The 18111-nt window shown below is 41.2% G+C and overlaps 2 protein-coding genes and 2 pseudogenes across 3 annotated transcripts in view; 1 reads left to right on the forward strand and 3 right to left on the reverse strand.

Moving 5' to 3' along the window:
- Positions 1-18111, forward strand: part of LOC105032943 (E3 ubiquitin-protein ligase IPI1) — a 130302-nt gene that overhangs the window by 61394 nt on the left and 50797 nt on the right. The gene's annotated exons all lie outside the window — the stretch shown is intronic.
- LOC140859677 (type IV inositol polyphosphate 5-phosphatase 3-like) lies at positions 5906-11184 on the reverse strand (annotated as a pseudogene).
- Positions 10747-12058, reverse strand: LOC140851076 (uncharacterized). Its single transcript, XM_073242519.1, has one exon. The coding sequence runs from the start codon at positions 11967-11969 to the stop codon at positions 11328-11330; it is 642 nt and encodes a 213-aa protein (XP_073098620.1). The 5' UTR covers positions 11970-12058; the 3' UTR covers positions 10747-11327.
- On the reverse strand, positions 13232-16481 carry LOC140859678 (uncharacterized; annotated as a pseudogene).

Raw genomic sequence — 18111 nt, forward strand, 5'->3', positions numbered from 1 at the left:
TACATTTATAGATTTTCCAAGTCCCATGGTCGCGGAAGGTCTGCTCCTCCTTGAGATCCTCCGGTGATGGAGTTGATGATCCCGATTGGAGGCTGATCTCCGGGCTGCTCTTCCCTCCTCGGCGGTTCAGGTGGCGGCAGGGCCCTTGGCCGATCTTCTCTACCCTCAGGCCGGCGCCGAATGAACCTATCGAGTCGACCTCGCCGGATGAGCTCCTCGATCTCGTCTCGGAGCTGGATGCATTCCTCCGTGTCGTGGCCGTGGTCGCGATGGTAGAGGCAGAACTTGTTAGGATTGCGCTTCTCGGGGTGTGTGTGCATCCTCTCTGGCCTAGGGAGCTGCTCTCTGACCTCCATCAGTACCTGGGCTTTCGATGCGTTGAGGGGGGCATAGTTGCGGAACCTTCCTGGGGGGAGCCCCACCGAGCTCGACGTTCCGGGCTTCCCTGCTTGTGTGCTCGTGGAGGAGTCTGGGCGCGCTTGTGCCCGGGAGGAGTTCGAGAACGGGGTCGAGCTTCTCTCGCCCTTTTTTCGACTGCGGGCTTACTCGAGTCTCTCGCCTGCCGCTCTCTCGCGGTCTCCTCATCCTTCATTTTGAAGGCTTCTTCCGCTCGGGCGTACCCTTCGGCCCGAGCCAACAGGTCTGCAAAATTCCTGGGGTACTTCTTTTCCAGGGAGAATAAAAGGTCGTTCTTCTGAAGGCCGCCTTTCAGAGCGGCCATTGCTACCGACTGGTCCAAGTTTCGAACCTCCAGCGCGGCGACATTGAAGCGGTTGATGTAGGTCCGAATGGACTCCCCCTCCCTCTGCTTGATGTTGATGAGGGACTCCGAACCCTTCCGGGGGTGCCGGCTGCTGACAAAATGAGCCACAAATTGGTGGCTCATCTGATCGAAGGAAAAGATGGTATCCGGCTTCAGCGCGAGTACCAGTTTCTCGCCGCTCCCTTCAAAGTGGATGGGAAGGCTCGGCATAGAATGGCGTCGGGCGTGCCATGAAGCAGCATTATTGTCCGGAAGGCCTCCAGGTGATCAACCGGGTCCGAAGTCCCGTCGTAGCTTTCGAATTGAGGGAGCTTGAAGTTTGGCGGGATTGGCTCCTGCATGATCATTTGAGAAAAGAGAGGGTCAGTGCAAATGTCCTCACCATAAGCGGGGGGAGCGTGGCGGAGTTCTTCGATCCGCCAGTTCATCTCCTGAAGCCTCCGGTCCAGAAAATCCTCTCGACTATGGGTCTCGAGGGTCTTCTAGCAGGATGGAAGCAGAGATCTTCCAGGGGTGGAATCGTGGTCTGATTGAGGGCTCTCCACCCTTGGATTCGTCTTTCCGGGAAAGACTGGGCGGCTGGCCCAAGTGGCCCGTCCCACCGTCGGATTTTGGAGTTTTGGCGACGCTTTTTCCGGTCGCACCGATGCCTGCGGCTATTGTTGCTGTTGCATGGCCTGCACAGCTTCAGTGAGGCCTCTGACCTGCGGCACCAGTAGGTCAAATTGCTCCGCGCCAACCGCCGCTGCCGGAGGAGGGGGTAGAGGCTGGGAGACTGGAGGTGAGGCCGGAGCCTGAGATCTAGCTGCGGAGGCCGTGGATCACCGTGTGGATGCCCTGCGGGGAGGCATCGGGCGAAGACCTAGTGGGGGAAGGAGTGGATGTCGGAGAAGATGATCGGAGACGGTCCCGTTGAGCGCTTCTTTAAGAACAAGGGTACTGCGAAGACACAGACCCTTCCTCTAGCGCCAATCCTGTTGGTGCAAAAATCCGCCTGCATTAGAGAAGCTGGAGTCGAGGGAGTCGCGGTCGTCTCCGGGATCTGCAAAAGAAGTTTAAACCGGAGGTGGGGTTGCTCCGGCAAGACCCTCCGACGCTCAAGTCAGTTCTCTGCCTCAACAAGAATGGAGTGCTCGAACGAAAATTTTAGCAGAGTTTTGAGATAGAATTTTGAGCTTAGAGAATAACGTATCTTGGGTCCCCCTTTTATAGGCGAAGGGGGTAACAGACTGATAGCGATGTCTGTAACCGTTTGGCAGTGGGCTGCCCAGGATCAGGAGGAGTTTGTTGCGCAGAGTAGTGGAGAGGGATCGTGGCCACCGTCGGGACATGCCACGTGGAGTCTGTTGCGGGTAGTGGAACGGCGTCCATTGTCGCGACTTGCCAGGAGGTGGAGGAATTGCGCGGTATCCGTCACAGGGAGTGGAGCAGAATCGTGGTCATTATGGCGATCTGCCAAGGAGTGATGGAGCTGCGCGGAATTCGTCGCAGGAAGTGGAGCAGTGTCGTGGCCGTTACTGTGGCCTGCTAGGGAGTGATGGAGCCGCGCGAAATCTGTTGCAGGAGGTGGAGCAGAGTCGTGGCTGTTGCTGCGGCCTGTCAGGGGGTCCAGGCCTGTCGGTCGAAGTTCGGCTGGAGTGTCAGGCGGAGAGAGGTGGCTAGTTACCCTTCTGAGAGGAGCTCGGAGTCCGGCTCTCGTAGGAGTCCGGACGCAGTTCACTTGCAATTGGCGTCGAGGGCGAAGTCTGGCTCCCGTAGGAGTCCGGACGGAGTCTGCTTGCAGTAGAAGCCGGGGACGAAGTCTGGCTCCCGTAGGAGTCCGGACGCAGAGTCCGGACGCAGTTCACCTACAGTAGAAGTCGGGGACGAAGTCCGGCTCCTGTAGGAGTCCGGACAAAGTCTTCCTGCAGCCGGAGTCGGGGATGAGGTCCGGCTCCCGTAGGAGTCCGGACGAAGTCTTCCTGCAATTAAAGTCAGGGGCGAAGTTCGGCTCCCGTAGGAGTCCGGACGAAGCTTACCAGCAGTTGAAGTCGCGGACGAAGTCCGGCTCCCGTAGGAGTCCGGACGAAGTTCACCTGCAGTAGAGCCGGAGTCCGGACAAAGTCTTCCTGCAATTAAAGTCAGGGGCGAAGTCCGGCTCCTGTAGGAGTCCGGACGAAGCTTACCAGCAGTTGAAGTTGGGGACGAAGTCCGGCTCCCGTAGGAGTCCGGACAAAGTCTTCCTGCAGCCGGAGTCGGGGATGAGGTCCGGCTCCCGTAGGAGTCCGGACGAAGTCTTCCTGTAATTAAAGTCAGGGGCGAAGTTCGGCTACCGTAGGAGTCCGGACGAAGCTTACCAGCAGTTGAGGTCGCGGACGAAGTCCGGCTCCCGTAGGAGTCCGGACGAAGTTCACCTGCAGTAGAAGTCGGGGACGAAGTCCGGCTCCCGTAGGAGTCCGGGCGGAGTTCACCTGCAGTCGGAGTTGGGGACGAAGTCCGGCTCCCGTAGGAGTCCGGACAAAGTCTTCCTGCAGCCGGAGTCGGGGACGAGGTCCGGCTCCCGTAGGAGTCCGGACGAAGTCTTCCTGCAATTAAAGTCAGGGGCGAAGTCCGGCTCCCGTAGGAGTCCGGACGAAGCTTACCAGCAGTTGAAGTCGCGGACGAAGTCCAGCTCCCGTAGGAGTCCGGACGAAGTCCACCTGCAGTAGAAGTCGGGGACGAAGTCCGGCTCCCGTAGGAGCTCGGGTGGTGCAATGGGAGTTCGTCCGTCGGAGGAGTACTGTGGAAATCCGGCTGTTGGAGAAGTCCGGGGAGATACCATCTGCAATCGAAGGTCGGAGGAGTCCTGCGAGGGTCAATCCTGTTAAGAACTTCGGCTGAGGGTATTTTATACCCAACAATATCTATATTCTTTTTTCTTTGATAGATATAGATATTAGTCGGATGCTCAAATTTCTCATTATATCTTGAAAGATTCGAATATGAAAATGAATTTGGATGGACATTATTTGGCCCACTTTCACTCCTAGCCTCTTCTTAATTTTTTTTTTACTGATAATTATCTTTCCTTTTAAACTATGTTTTTTTTGCCTTCTCTTCCTCCTCGTAATGACCCTCTCCTTATGATCTTATTTCATTCTATTTTTTCTTCTTGGGCCTTCTATTGCACATTTTTACCAACCAGTATGGTGGTCATATGTTCAACGATGTTCCATCAAATAGGTCTAGAAGCTGTCATTAGTTTCATGCTAAGTAACGATCTTTCCTCTCTGATTTTTCATTCTCATCTTGGTGTCTTCTCCATGCCATAGTTATTTAGTTAAAAAAGCTTATCATTCTTTCCTTGTTTTCATTCTAGCCAATTCTTCCAACTTTAGTATTCTGCTGCAACTATCCATTTTCAGTAGGTACCACCTGTGTATTATTATAAGAAATTTGTTTTGCTCCTGTATTTGTCTTTCAGCTTTGGACTTTAGCAAATCAGATGATTGATGCAATATTTTAAGCTAAAAGGAAGAGCAAGCTTGCATTTCTTAATGATCCAAATAAGCATGCTTTAGAGTATCTGTTATGGGTAGAACTCTGGTGTCTGAACCGAAGACATAGTTAGACTTCAGTTGTGACCAACCTATGGGGTTGGTCACTAACCCACACATCGATCACCGACCAGCACCCCAGTCACCGACTCTAATCATCTACAGCCTGTGTCGGGCTTCGATCCGCACTTCAGTCGCTGTTCTTTGCACCGGCTTCGACCCCTACCTTCATGCCTATGAAGCTTCTGATCTACACATCGGCCGTCGATTCTCATTATCAAAATGACCTTTATGCATCGGACACTGATCCAGACCTCGGACCCATGCATCTACTTCCGATTCCTATCTTTAATAGTACGCGTGGCAAGGCACTGATCCATACCTGCTCTGCTCCGACTCCTACGTTGATCTCCATATTTGGAAAGGTTAACAGAAGTCCCGTGTAATTCATCCAAAATGCGTGACCATTAGGAGCAGCTGGCTATCGGTTGGATAAGGCAACCACAACCGCCCAATTTCAAGAAATGAGATCGAAAATCCCGGAGCGATGCATCCAAAGGAGTCAGAGTGGCCTTCAGCTCTTTTCTCTCGTGGCTCTTGCCTCAATCTATAAATAGAGATAAACAGGAGACCCCCAAGGTACATAATTATTCTCCTCTTATGTACTCTTTTGTTCTATTGATTCTTGATTTGAGCATCGGAGGGTCTTCACCAGAGCCAACTATGTCTAGAGACTTATTTTGCAGGTCCAGTTGCTGTCATCTTATCGGGCATTGTCTAACTCCAGCCTATCCATCCAAGTCAGGGATCTGTAGCAACAGATTGACACTAGAGGAAGGGTCGAAAGCCCATTTTTTGGGAAGGAGCATGAGACCTACAACCATGCTGCCTAGGACTTCATCTCGACGTTCAAATGCTACAGTTGGCCGATTGACTGAAAATCTGATCGGAAATTATGCTTTGATTCAACAGTCGGAGGCACCTCCGCAACCCCCCTAGCTGACTGCAGGGTAAATCAGGACCAATTTAACATCTTGGTGGCCTACGTGCAGGCGTTAACCGCAGCAGTTAATGCCATGCAATAACCAAGCTAGGCGCAGGAGGCACCCTAGCAACAACCATCTTAGTCTCCCCCACGAAGTCTAGATTGGGGTAGGCAGATGCGGCTGAGTCGACCCGGAGTCTCGAGAGGAGGAGGTGCTCTCCCACTCCCCACTCCGACAAGGGATCCACTTCAGGCCGATCTCCATCCCACCACATGGAGGTCCGTATGGCCCATGATGTTGCCATGGATCAAAACTCTAGGAGATGAATCGACGAATCGAGGCACTGCAGTATCAGGCCCCAGATTGAAAGATCAAAATGATTTCTGCATTGATTCGCCTTTCAGTGACAGGATCATGCAAGAGCCGCTGCTTGCTGGATTCAAGATGTCGCAGCTGGAGAATTATGATGGGTAAACTGACCCAATAGATCATCTAGAGAGCTTTAAGGCTCTCATGCTCCTCGATGGAGCAAGTGGCAATTCTGTAGCGATCCTTCCCTTCTACCCTCAAGAAGATGGCTCGAGATTGGTATTCGGATTTGAAGTCAGTCTCCATCCATTCATTTGACTATACTACAGCATAATGGAACATTGCCGATGCAAAATTGATCAATTTTTGATGCTAGCAAGCGTCACAAAACATTCTCTTGACACTTTCTAAAGCGCTGAAAATGCGGCGGCACGTGAAAAGTGGAAACTAATTTTTCGATGCACTATCAAAATGTCGGTACGTTTAAACAAGTTTCCGATGCTATCACAAGCATCGGTAAATTTATTTAGTACCAATGCTTATAAGCGTCGTCAACCGTAATCATTACCGACGCTTTAAAGTATCGGCATTGACTTAATTTGGAAAAAAAATAAAACACATATAATCAGAAAATAATCTGTACAATAATACATAAACCTGTTCAAATTTTATAAAAAACTTCAAACACCAACTTAAGCATGGTAAACACTATATAACATCACAATCAATACAAAATCAAAATGAACCCGACCTTGTTACCAATGTATCCCATGACACCTGCACCAACAGTTGATACCTTCAAGTTTTGAATATGCTTGTGCAGGCTTCTATGGACCCATATTGAAAGATAAATCCCAACCATTTGCTTGCTTATTATTCTCACAAAAGATGACCTTTTCTTTTTGTTTATGACAATATCCAGATTAACATCAGGATTTGATCTCGGCTCTGAAGAATCTTTGTAATCTCCATGTACCGACTTGAATGAAGTGCAAGTTTTAAAAGACTTGACTGAACTGAGTGGTATTGAATTATCCGAAGCATGTCGAGCTAACATATCCAATGGTTGTTCTGGCCAAACTAATCCAGTCCTCTCTGAGATGCTAAGCATTTTGGTTAGCTTCTTTGTTGGTCAAATAATGCTCCTGAACTTCATATTTTCTAAAACTTAGATGAGATCTATCAAGCATCTTTAGGTTAGAGTGCTTGTTAACTTCCAGCTCTTCTTGCATATCTTCATCAGCTCTAAAAGTGGAATGGGATACTAAATTGCAATTTGAATCACCAATGCTAGCATCAAGTCCATCTTCCTCTGTGTGGGTGGTAGAAGGCTGCTCATCTAATGAATGAGTTTCCTCATCATTGTCACTATCAAACTCAGGCAGTAGTTCATCTTCAACGACGAGCATAGTCATGGCTTGAACCTTGATGGAGAGGGAGGATCAGTGTAACATTTGTACTTTGCTTTAACTAGTTGAATCTCATCCGGTGTTTCTCGAATAATATACTCCCATCTTGGAACTGGCTGGTTGTCCTCAGCACCAAAAATGTTCCCAGCATTTAATGATACAATTTCCTGAAGACTGCAAGGTATAAAGCATATCTCAAATAGCTGTTATAAGCTATAGGATATAGGTAATGGTGTTGAATATGGCGGACGGTGAAAGTCAAATTCAGAAATAAATCATAAGCATCAAACGGTACCTGCTTCTCAATCTTAAGAAACTGTGGTTATCTCAAAGTTAATATGCCATTTGCCTATCAACCAATGGCACAAGCAAAAACATGCACCCTAAAATTTTTCAAGAGAGGTGTCTATAAATAAATGAATTGGGAGCCTGACCAAGTGTACATGTGACCTGAGTGCTCAAGAGTAAACTTTAGGTCAAATCACCAAAACTTACATTTTTAGCCAAATAAAAGAGATTGAAAACTGGTGATCCTAGCATTCTTTGAAACTTCCAAGGCATTGTCTCATTTTGCCCTGTTAATTGCAACATTATCCATTGAAACTTCCAGTTCCTGTTGGGGTCCAGTTTTGAGTTAGTGCATGTAGTGTGTCGGTGTGAGTTGGACTGGATACTGGCGCATGCACATTGGCTCATAGGGACGCATTGCTTAGTTAATCTATGGAGTAAAATACACAGCTCAGCCATTAATATCGACGTCCCATATATGAACAAAGTAACAAAGAGTGCTTCACAGAAGTTTACCCAAGCACATAGATATCGGCAGGCTCCTCCATATCAAGCCACCCTCTGATGTCTGGGTCACTTGGGGGAAGTTTCCCTGCAATGTTCCATGTTCCTACACAAATCCTGTACGACAACAAAAGCAGCCGATCAGGTCATCATCAATTTACTCCTTAATTAGGGCAATATATGCATAAGGAAAATAAGGAAACGATAGGGGACTACACAGGTAAAATAGATTTTCCAAGGAAATTCATACATTGCCCATCTGCAAGCACATATGTACACTTATGGAAAAGAGTCATATGGAGTACACATGCATTCCTGAGCTCTTTGGTATTTATGTACTGTGCACAAAGAGTCTGTGACTTCTGTTTCCGTAACCTATATGGAAAGCCATCCATGCAGCTATCTGCAAATACAAGGCCTTGAAGTTATCAACCAATTTTGGCAAGTAGGTAGAGAACCTCATGCATTATTAGCATCAGGGATTTAGTAGAAAGATATACCAATTCATGATAGAAAAAGAAAGGTTACGACAAATGCCTACAAAAATATATCCTTGCATTGTCATTCATATCCATTAGCTACAAAACGTTTCCAACAAGGAGGCTTGAGTAAATGTTTTATCTATTATATACAATCCAAACAAGAATTCTCCACTTGCAGTGCTAGAACAATGAACAAAGGTATAGGATATTCCCAAAATTTACCAAATCAAGAGACCACTAACAGGAGGCTATCGAAAAAGATAAGTGGAAACCAAACGTCTTTTTAATTTTTAAACACTCAATGCACTAACACACACTTTCAAGAAGTATGAGTTTCTTCAGAGAAATAGCTGGGACAAAAAAGAAGTATCGTTCTTTTTTTTTTTTAAAAAATAATATCTATTAGTAGAGCTGCTTTGACTTCAACTCTGTTTCCTCACACAACAACAGGCTTTAAAGCATGCAATGTTTAATGAAAAAAATGAAGATAAAATGAATTGCGAGGCCCCATAAATACCATTTGTTTCCGCCCCATATCCACCCAACCTCCACTTTTCATCACGCAATTAAGGCTCACAACCATATATCTCTGTAGAATGATGCTTTAAAGCGTCGGCATTGACTTAATTTGGAAAAAAAAAACATAATTAGAAAATAATCTGTACAATAATATATAAACCTGTCCAAATTTTATAAAAAACTTCAAAGACCAACGTAAACATAATAAGCACAGTATAACATCATAATCAATACATAAACCCGTCCAATTATAACAAAATTTAAACACCAACATAAAGTCATAATAACATTTCATATAACGTAATAAAGTCATGGTTACACTATTCATCATGTTCATGAAGTACAATCCAAAACTAAAGAGAAGAAATTTAAAAAATTCTACAAAACTCAAAAGAAATATAGAGGCATTAGGCTATCAGTCATCCATAGGAGTATGATCGTCATCGATTTTATGACTGTTGGAATTACTGGGAGCCTACAACAAATATATAAAAACTTCAGTAGTTGAGAATACAAAAATCATAATGTAAATTAAACGACTAAGTGTATGAACAAATTTAAATATGGTAAGATATATACCCTAGAAGAGTCCACAAACGTCTGTAATACGGATGTCAACTGATCAATTTGACTCTTCATGGTGGATATTGCAGTGTCATAGCTTTATTTTATCACCTCCACCTGCACCTCCATCCACGTCTCCATCTGTGCTTGCACTCGCGCCTCCAGCTGCTCCCCAATCTATGCCTCCACCCCGCCTCCATCTGCTACTCAATCCATGCCTGCATTCGAGCTCGAGCATAGAAATATCTGCATTGCTAGAGCTCTCTCTAGCATCCCGAGTGTATCGGTGTATGTCAGATAACTGAATGGAGGTGACTCCAACTCCATAATCCTCACTCGACCATAACGGTCCGGTTCCAGTAGCTTTGTCATCACTTGGGTCTCAACACGACTAGCCTCTGTAGATGCTAAGGACTTGTTGACATGCTTTGAAACAAAAGATGAAGCTCTCTCCTATATTCAAGAAAAAGTATATATTAATTTTATATTTAAAAACAAAACTGTAAATCATTGTACTAAATGATTATAAATACATACAAATATATCTCTCGATTCGTCCGTAACAAAATGGCCATCTCGATGAACATGAGTCTTCCTATAAAACTCCATCTGACTAGGCTCTCTCATGCTTATCAATCTACTAGAAAACATAAATTCCATAAAATATACGATCCATAAATTTTAATTGACAAACTATAATAGTTTCAATAAAACTTATAAGTATCATAATACATGATACGTGATACATGATACGTAGTTTCAATAAGAAGCATGAGGATCGTATATACATCAAATTAGTCTAAAAAAGTTTGTAATATGCTAAATATTTTGAAAGAAGCATACGTATTCTTGTCTGCATTATACATAGCTCTTGGATCCTGATGTATGAGGAACAGACTGAGCTGCTCATACAGCTCTATCAATATAAGAATATGCCTACAAAATAAATTAAAAATTATCTACGTTAGTAATCAATATAACATAAGATATATGATGAATGTATATAATTATTTGTCTCTTTTTAGAGAACCAATAATGGACAAGCTCCTTTCACTGATGATGATCTACATCAGGATAGATACGAGCAACATCATCCTTCGTCAAATCCTTTTTCTTGTAGTCCCTCTTTAGTGTTGCCTTAAATTCTTTTCATTTTCGATTGAGAGACTTCAACATCCATTCATGGCTGTCTGGAGGGAGTACAAATTTACCCAGCAACAAAGCAATGAAGGATATTCAATTATTAAACAACATAATTAATTGAGTATAAATAAATTAACATAAATTATTAAGTCATCTTTTTACCTCTAGTAGCAGAGTCTCAATCTTATATGCATGAAGCATATCATTCCATCTAGCATAATTCAAAGGATAAACCTGACCTTTCTGTGTAATAGTACCTAAGAAGCTTGTTAACAATCTAACTGCTTTGTTGACGGACTGTCCCATCTGGTTGCACCGAATGACGACCATCTCAACCTCAGCTAAGCGCCAAATATCTCTAGCCCATGTGAGTCCACCTCTAATCTGTGCTCTCCCAGATGCATCTACAACAAACACAATGAAAATTAATATTAAGAATCAATCAATAAAAATTAATATTATGTCTTAATAGTGAGGAATATATAATACTTCTATTAAAATATCCTGGATATATATCTTATCCATAGCAGGATCCTCCTCAGCAGGAGGATCCTATTGTGACTCGGACTGCTACACGGATAAAGAAGGATCGGCATCAGACTGCTGCACGAATGATGAAGGACTGGCCTTAGAGTATTGTGGCTGCCTTGAGTATCGAGGTTGATCAAAAGATGATCCACCTTGAGAAGTATGTAACTCCATATCATCGAATCATCTATGTGGAGACATGATGCCACCTAACATTTACAAGTAGCAACAAAAATCAGTTAACATAAATTATCAAATGATAGATATAATACTGATTAAATTGCTAATAAGAAGCAAGATCTACTAAACGAACGTGATCATATAATAAATGTACACATCTTAAATCTCTTACCAATTAAAAATAAGTCAATATTTTCTTCTTCAATATCCATCCTAATCAAGCTTGTAGCATTTAGATCATCAATCGATGTAAAATTGTAACACGTATATTGCGTATAAGTCTCATCATCCTCTACTTCTAACCCCTTTTTCATATCATATAAGTCTCGGGATTTTGTTCTCACTACAATAACCCATTCTTTATTTATGGAGTTTTGTACAAAAAAAAAAACTTGACGAGCTTGAGATGAAAATATAAATGAATCATCTTTTAATAACATATCAGTATGTATCAATCTTGAAAAATTTACAAGTGTAAATCCATTTGTATCTTGCTTTAAGCCTTTTGGCGAGTTTATATCCAACCAATTACATTGAAATAATATAATTTTAAATTTTTCATAATAATCTAACTCAAACATATCCATAAGTACATCATAATAAGTCTTTCCATCTGCTTCCACTATGATGTCGTTGTTCTTGGTTTTTCTAAATTTTTCACATTTTTTTGTATGAAATTTGAATCCATTAATGACGAAACCATTATATCTGTTCATAATATTATTAGAACTTTGAGCAGTGATAATTAATTCATCTGAATAGTTACTCTTTATCATCATTGGTACCTAAAAATCATGATAAAATTGTTAATATATTTTTTGATGCTTATAAATGTACTCCAAAATCAATCCTCTCTCATGTAGATGACAAACCTATTTAAAAAGTCATTTAGGGAATAACTCGATCAACCATCATTGCTCAATCCTTGGATTGGGTTGAATGCTATGGTTGGCTCATCTCTGAGCAACCAAAAATTTGCTATAAGAAAAACTAATTCATTAATTAAGAACATTACATATGATGACAACGAAATAAATCAATGTATGATTATACTAATCTACGATGCTGAGATATTATGTCACTATGAAATAACACAACGATAGACTTGTGCCAAAGATTTTTTATCAAGAACTACACTTTCAACTTTCCCTAAAACTCTTCTAGCAGTTGAGAACTTATAAATTTTTGAATTATCGATAATATCATAATTTCTTTAAGGTCGATTAAAAATGATCTCTATATTTTCAAGTTATCTTGAACAAAATGTTAAACATTCTTCAGCAATATATTCTTCCACAATTAAGCCTTTGGGATATGTTTTCATACATAGTCCTTTAAATGCACAAGATCCTTTCAAAAATTAAAAATTCATTCAAACATCAATATAGGTATGACATATGCTAAAGATTTCTAAATTACAACTATAAGTTTAGCAACATCATCTCTTAATAGGATACATCCATTTGTAGTATACTGATCAACCAAGTTTTGCTTCCGCAGCTAAGTGAACAAGTAGACGAACCATGATAATGAAAAATCCAGGAGGAAAGATCTCTATATGGTAAGGTGTAAGTACAACACCATACTCTAATTGATCAAGCTCTTATGGATCAAGGACTTTGAAACATAATGACTTAAAAAATGATAACAACTGAGCAACAATAGTAACCACTTGTTTTGGCATTGATGATTTTAAAGCCAGTGGAAAAATGTCTTATATCAAAATGTGACCATCATGACTTTTAAGATTTAAAAGTTTCTGCTCTTTGAGATTTACACATTTTGAAATATTTGATGTATAGCCATCAGGAATCTTGATATTCTTTAGAAATATCAAGAAAAGATCTTTCTTTTGAATGGACATTGTAGGATGCATATAAATTTTATCATTAGTAGGTTCTTTGGGATGAAGCTCCTATCTTATGCCCATCTCTTTCAAACTAAACGTGCCTTTAAGTCATCTTTGCTCTTTCCATTAGGATTTTATAATGTGCTAATCAAATTATCACAAGCATTCTTCTCTATATGTATCATGCCAAGATTATGCCTGAGAAGGTTGTACTCCCAACAAGTTAAGTAAATTTTTTTTTCTTCCATAGCTGCTTAACAACTGTGTAGATGCCTTCATTGTGTCATCATCATTCCCACTTTCGTTTATATGATCATCATCATCATAGAAGTTGTCTGCATTCTCAAACACTTCTGAATCAAGATTGCAAGTAATGACATCTTCTATCAACCCTTCATTTGTTCAGCTTTCAACATCTTTCCTTCTTTTTTTCTTAGAACACTTGGAAACCTTACTATACCTATGTTTCATACCATGCATTTGTATAAGAACCTCAGTCTCAGATGGTGATACAGGAGTAGATCGCAATTCTATAGTACCAGCAAATACATCTTGTTGAAAGCGAAATGGATGGACGGCTTCCAACCATCGACGACGGCCCTTATAGTAGAACTTTCCTCCATATTTTAACCAATGTGAATGGGTAGAATCTCCACACGAGGGACATACAATACACCCCTTTGTGCTCCATCCGAATAAATTGGCATATGCAGGAAAATCATTGATAGTCCTAATAAGAGCTGTCCTCAATTTGAATGTCTGACAAGCATCAAATGCATTGATACCCTCCCATAGCTATTTCAATTCTTTTATTAAAGGTTGCAAAAAGACATCAAAATTATTGTTTGGACCCTTATCATCTGGAATAACCATTGACAAGATAAGTGAAGATTATTTTATACATATCAATGGTGGCATATTATATGGAATCAGAATGACTGACCAAGTGCTATAAGTAGAACTAGGTGTTCGATATGGATTAAAGCCATCAGTAATTAAACCCAATCAAATGCTGCGAACATTTGAGGCAAAATCAAGATATCTATCATCAAATACTTTCTATGCTAACTATTAGATAGGTGTTTTAACATTTCATCTTTTCTACGACCTTCATCATGCCATCTTATCGACGAAGCTGTCTTTGATGATGCATAGATTCTTTTCAATCTAGGTATCAATGGAAAATAACATAAAACTTTAGTCGGTTTTTTCTTACTCCGAATAGCACCCACTTCATTCAATACATTACCCTTATCATCTTCTTTATGTGATGTCCATCATGAAGATCCACAGACGTTGTATGATTCTTGATTAGCATTTTTCTTTCGGTATAACATAGTCATTTGGACAACCATAAATCTTCTCATATCCAAGATCCAATTCCTTTACAAGTTTTTTTGCTTCATAAGGAGTTGACAAAGCAGTGCCTTGAGGAAATGCATCATTTAATAATTGGAGCAGTATAGTAAAACTCTTATCAGACTATTCGTTCAAATATTTAAAATGAAATAGATGCACAACAAAAGAAATTTTCAAAACTTCTTATAATCCAGATATAGCTTTTAATCACAATCTTTCAACAAATTATGATATCGATGTTTTGTCTCATCATTAGATGAATGCCGGGGTCTCTCAACATGCATAGGATTAGTAAATGTAGACCTGTTGGGCATCACATTTGTTTCTTGTCCTTCACTACAATCTTCTAAATTTTCAGTACCAAATCCCGTAGCATCTCTGAGCAAACCTCTTGTATCATCTTCTCTTGCAGGATTTCTTTGTGAGGATTGATTACATGAAGATGGAAATATGGATTCTCCATGAAATACCCATTCAATATATCCTCTAACAAAATCATTCCACACCAAATGTTTTTTTCGACAGTTTGTGGATCGAGAGAAGAATTATTTATACATTTTCGATATGGACAAAAAATCTTTCCATTCATTGATCCCTTCTTAATAGTAAATTTAATGAAATTTTGCACTCCTTCAAAATAATCTTGACTGGATCTTGGCTTTTTATCCAACTTTTGTCCATTGTATCAGAACAATAAACTATTATCCTCTGACACCAGCACACTACAGAACAAAGCACAAAAAAATTAAGCAAACATAAAAAAAAGAAATGTAATTAATTCTAGCAACTAAAAATGTACTATTATAAGCAATTCCTTACCATGTAGAAGAAAATCCATATTATCGCCTTATGTATACTTTTGACAGCACAGAATGATCCATACTGACAATTATTCCAACGTGAAAATATTTATAAGATCCATAAGATATAAATTTAAGGCACAAATCAAATGCTGGAAGCTAGACAATTTCTCCAAGTCAAAGTTGCGGTTGGTAGCAAGACAATTTGTGTTTTGCTGTGATGTTAGACTGATAAAAATGACTATGTTCCTAGCTAAAGTTCAAATTGGATGGATTGACATTCAATTTATGAAGGAAAGGGTGCAATCAGATATGTAGACAAAAAGAAACTAGTATAAATACATTTGCAAAATAGCTCAATATTAAGTCCAAACCAAAAACAAAGAGGCCTCTCATTTAATAATATAGTTTTCAAAGCAATCAAGTTATGCAAGATAACTTGCAGTTGAAGGTGATGCAATTGATTCAATACACTGCCCTGCAATTTTTACATGGAACATACAAGGCCATGGCACCTGTCTCCATAGGCATCAATTTTTCTGCATTCTGAATTCAAAATATCATTAACTTATAAATCAAAAATCAAAAACAAGTTTTTCTATCGATCAGGATACAATACAATAGCCTTAGTCTTAGTTCTCACTCCAATCTAAATGGAACCACAGAGCATTACCATGTTTTGAGAGGCTGGATAATTAATTCTGCAAGCTGCACTTTTCGTTTGGCACAATGGCAATGCAATATCAAGAACATTCATGGATGCTGAAGGATAATTCGATGAAAATGGTGACCCTGGTTTGTAAAAGGAAACTTCCATTTAAATTTTGGACACCCCATTACAATCCATTCTCACATATATCCAAATGGTAGCAATCAAATAACTTCTCAAAATCTCACTTCAGCCACATTTCTGATCTTCAGATAGCAATTCTAATTAGAATCGAAGGGACTAGGGTTCCGATCAAGGGGTTAGGGTTTCAATCAAGGGTTGGGGGAGAAAAGAATCGAAGGGAAGATATAGGTATGATTGGAAGTATGGGCATTAGAGGGCAGTGGGGGCAGAGGAGGATGGCAATTCGAGGAGGTTAGGGTTTCAATCAAGGAGGTGAGAGGTAAATATGGGCAGTGCATAGATAAAGGAGGCATACCTTAAGCTGATCGGCGAGGTCGACGACAAGGGCGACAGCGATGGAGGAGGCATAGAACAGTGATGACGACGTCGAGAGGAGGTCCAGGATGAGAAGCAGAGCACGGCAATCGGGGCTTGGGAGCGATGGAGGCATGAGAGCAGGAGGGGTGGTGGATTTATAGCGGTAAGAGAAGGGAGGTCGGAGAGTCCGATGGAGGCGGCTATCGGGAGAGAAAAGGGGTCTAGGGTTTTTGGTTGAGAATGGAGGTGCATGGGAAGTTGAATTTTAACGATGTTGTATGGATTTCGATGGTGCTATTTCGTGCTGTAACTTGTCGATGCTTCTCAGCATCGGCATTTTGTGACACTATTTAAAAATGTTGGCATTTGGGTGTGCTATTTAAAATTGCCTACGCTTCTTTCTAGCATCGGTAATATTAAGTCAGGATTTTCTCTTTTTTCTGTAGTGCTAGTTGAGTCAATCGTTCGTCGCCCACTTTGTTAGTAGCAAAAGGCAGCATCGGGAGTTTGGCTCCTTGGTGAATATTAAACAAAGAGAAGGAGAATCCCTTCATGACTATGTGAACTGCTTTAATGCGATCGCACTGGAAGTGCACGATCTGGACTAGTCAGTCGCCATGATCGCCTTGAAGGACAGATTTTAGAAGAATTTTCTTCTCTACTCATTGGAGAAGAAATATCTAAAGGACTTCACGGAGATGCTGGATTGGATGGAGAAGTGCACTCGAGGTGATGAAGCTTTTAAGAAGACAAGGAACCTCGGCCGATGTTATGATCGGGGAAAAGAAGGAAGAATCGAAGTTATATCCCCCGATCTGAGAGGCCGCCAGGGGTCGCCCACCATTAAGGACTTCGTCTCGATGCCGACAATCAAGAATCCCTCAACCAATGACCTAAAAACCCACTGAGGTAACATCGACCATCACCAAGTTGCTGGTCCCCATGGAGGAGGTTTACTAACTACATTAAGGAATGCCGTATCGAGCCGAACCGCTTGGTACGGGGCGTATCGGATCGGATCTACGGCCATTCGATCCGATTCGGCCATTTTTCTTGAAAAATAGATTTGAACTGCACCGAATCGGATGGTTCGGCACGGTTCGGGGCCATCCCGTTCGAAATCGGACGGTATGGCTTGGTATGGTTTGGTTTGGCGTTGAACCAAACTATACCGACAGACATCACATGGGGGGTGGGGGGCAGTATGGGGGGGTTGTAGTGGGGTCTTGGCTGTCATTTAGTGACAGCCCAGTTGCTTTGTCTGAGAGACTCGAGAGCTCTCTCAGAGAACTCTCGAGCTTGCCTGAGAGAAAAATGAGATACGAAAAAAATTAAAAAGAGAAAAATTTCGTCAAATTGCAGCACTGGTTCGAGGAGACACTGATTTTTGGCCGAAAGTAAGATAATGTATTATTTTTTTAGTAAATATTTTATTTTTTATATTTTTGTTGTTAAAAAAGGATAAGAACGAAGAAGAATGAAAATAAGAAGAAATCATGCCAAAATTTTATGATTTTGGTGTGATTTGATCCTATGTGATAGATCTTTGAAAGATCTACATGATGACACTAAAATTATTGATTTTTATTAATTATATATTTTTTAAATATTTATATATATTTATTCATAAAAAATTATTAAAAAAATAAATTAAAAAAAAAAGAAATCAGAGTTTCAGATTCATGTTCAAAATGATTCAAGCTACTTAAATCTAATCTCGAATTTTTTTTGAAATTTTTGAAATTAAAAAATATTTTTATAAT

Source organism: Elaeis guineensis, chromosome 8 (genome assembly GCF_000442705.2).
Source record: "Elaeis guineensis isolate ETL-2024a chromosome 8, EG11, whole genome shotgun sequence".
Taxonomy (NCBI): domain Eukaryota; kingdom Viridiplantae; phylum Streptophyta; class Magnoliopsida; order Arecales; family Arecaceae; genus Elaeis; species Elaeis guineensis.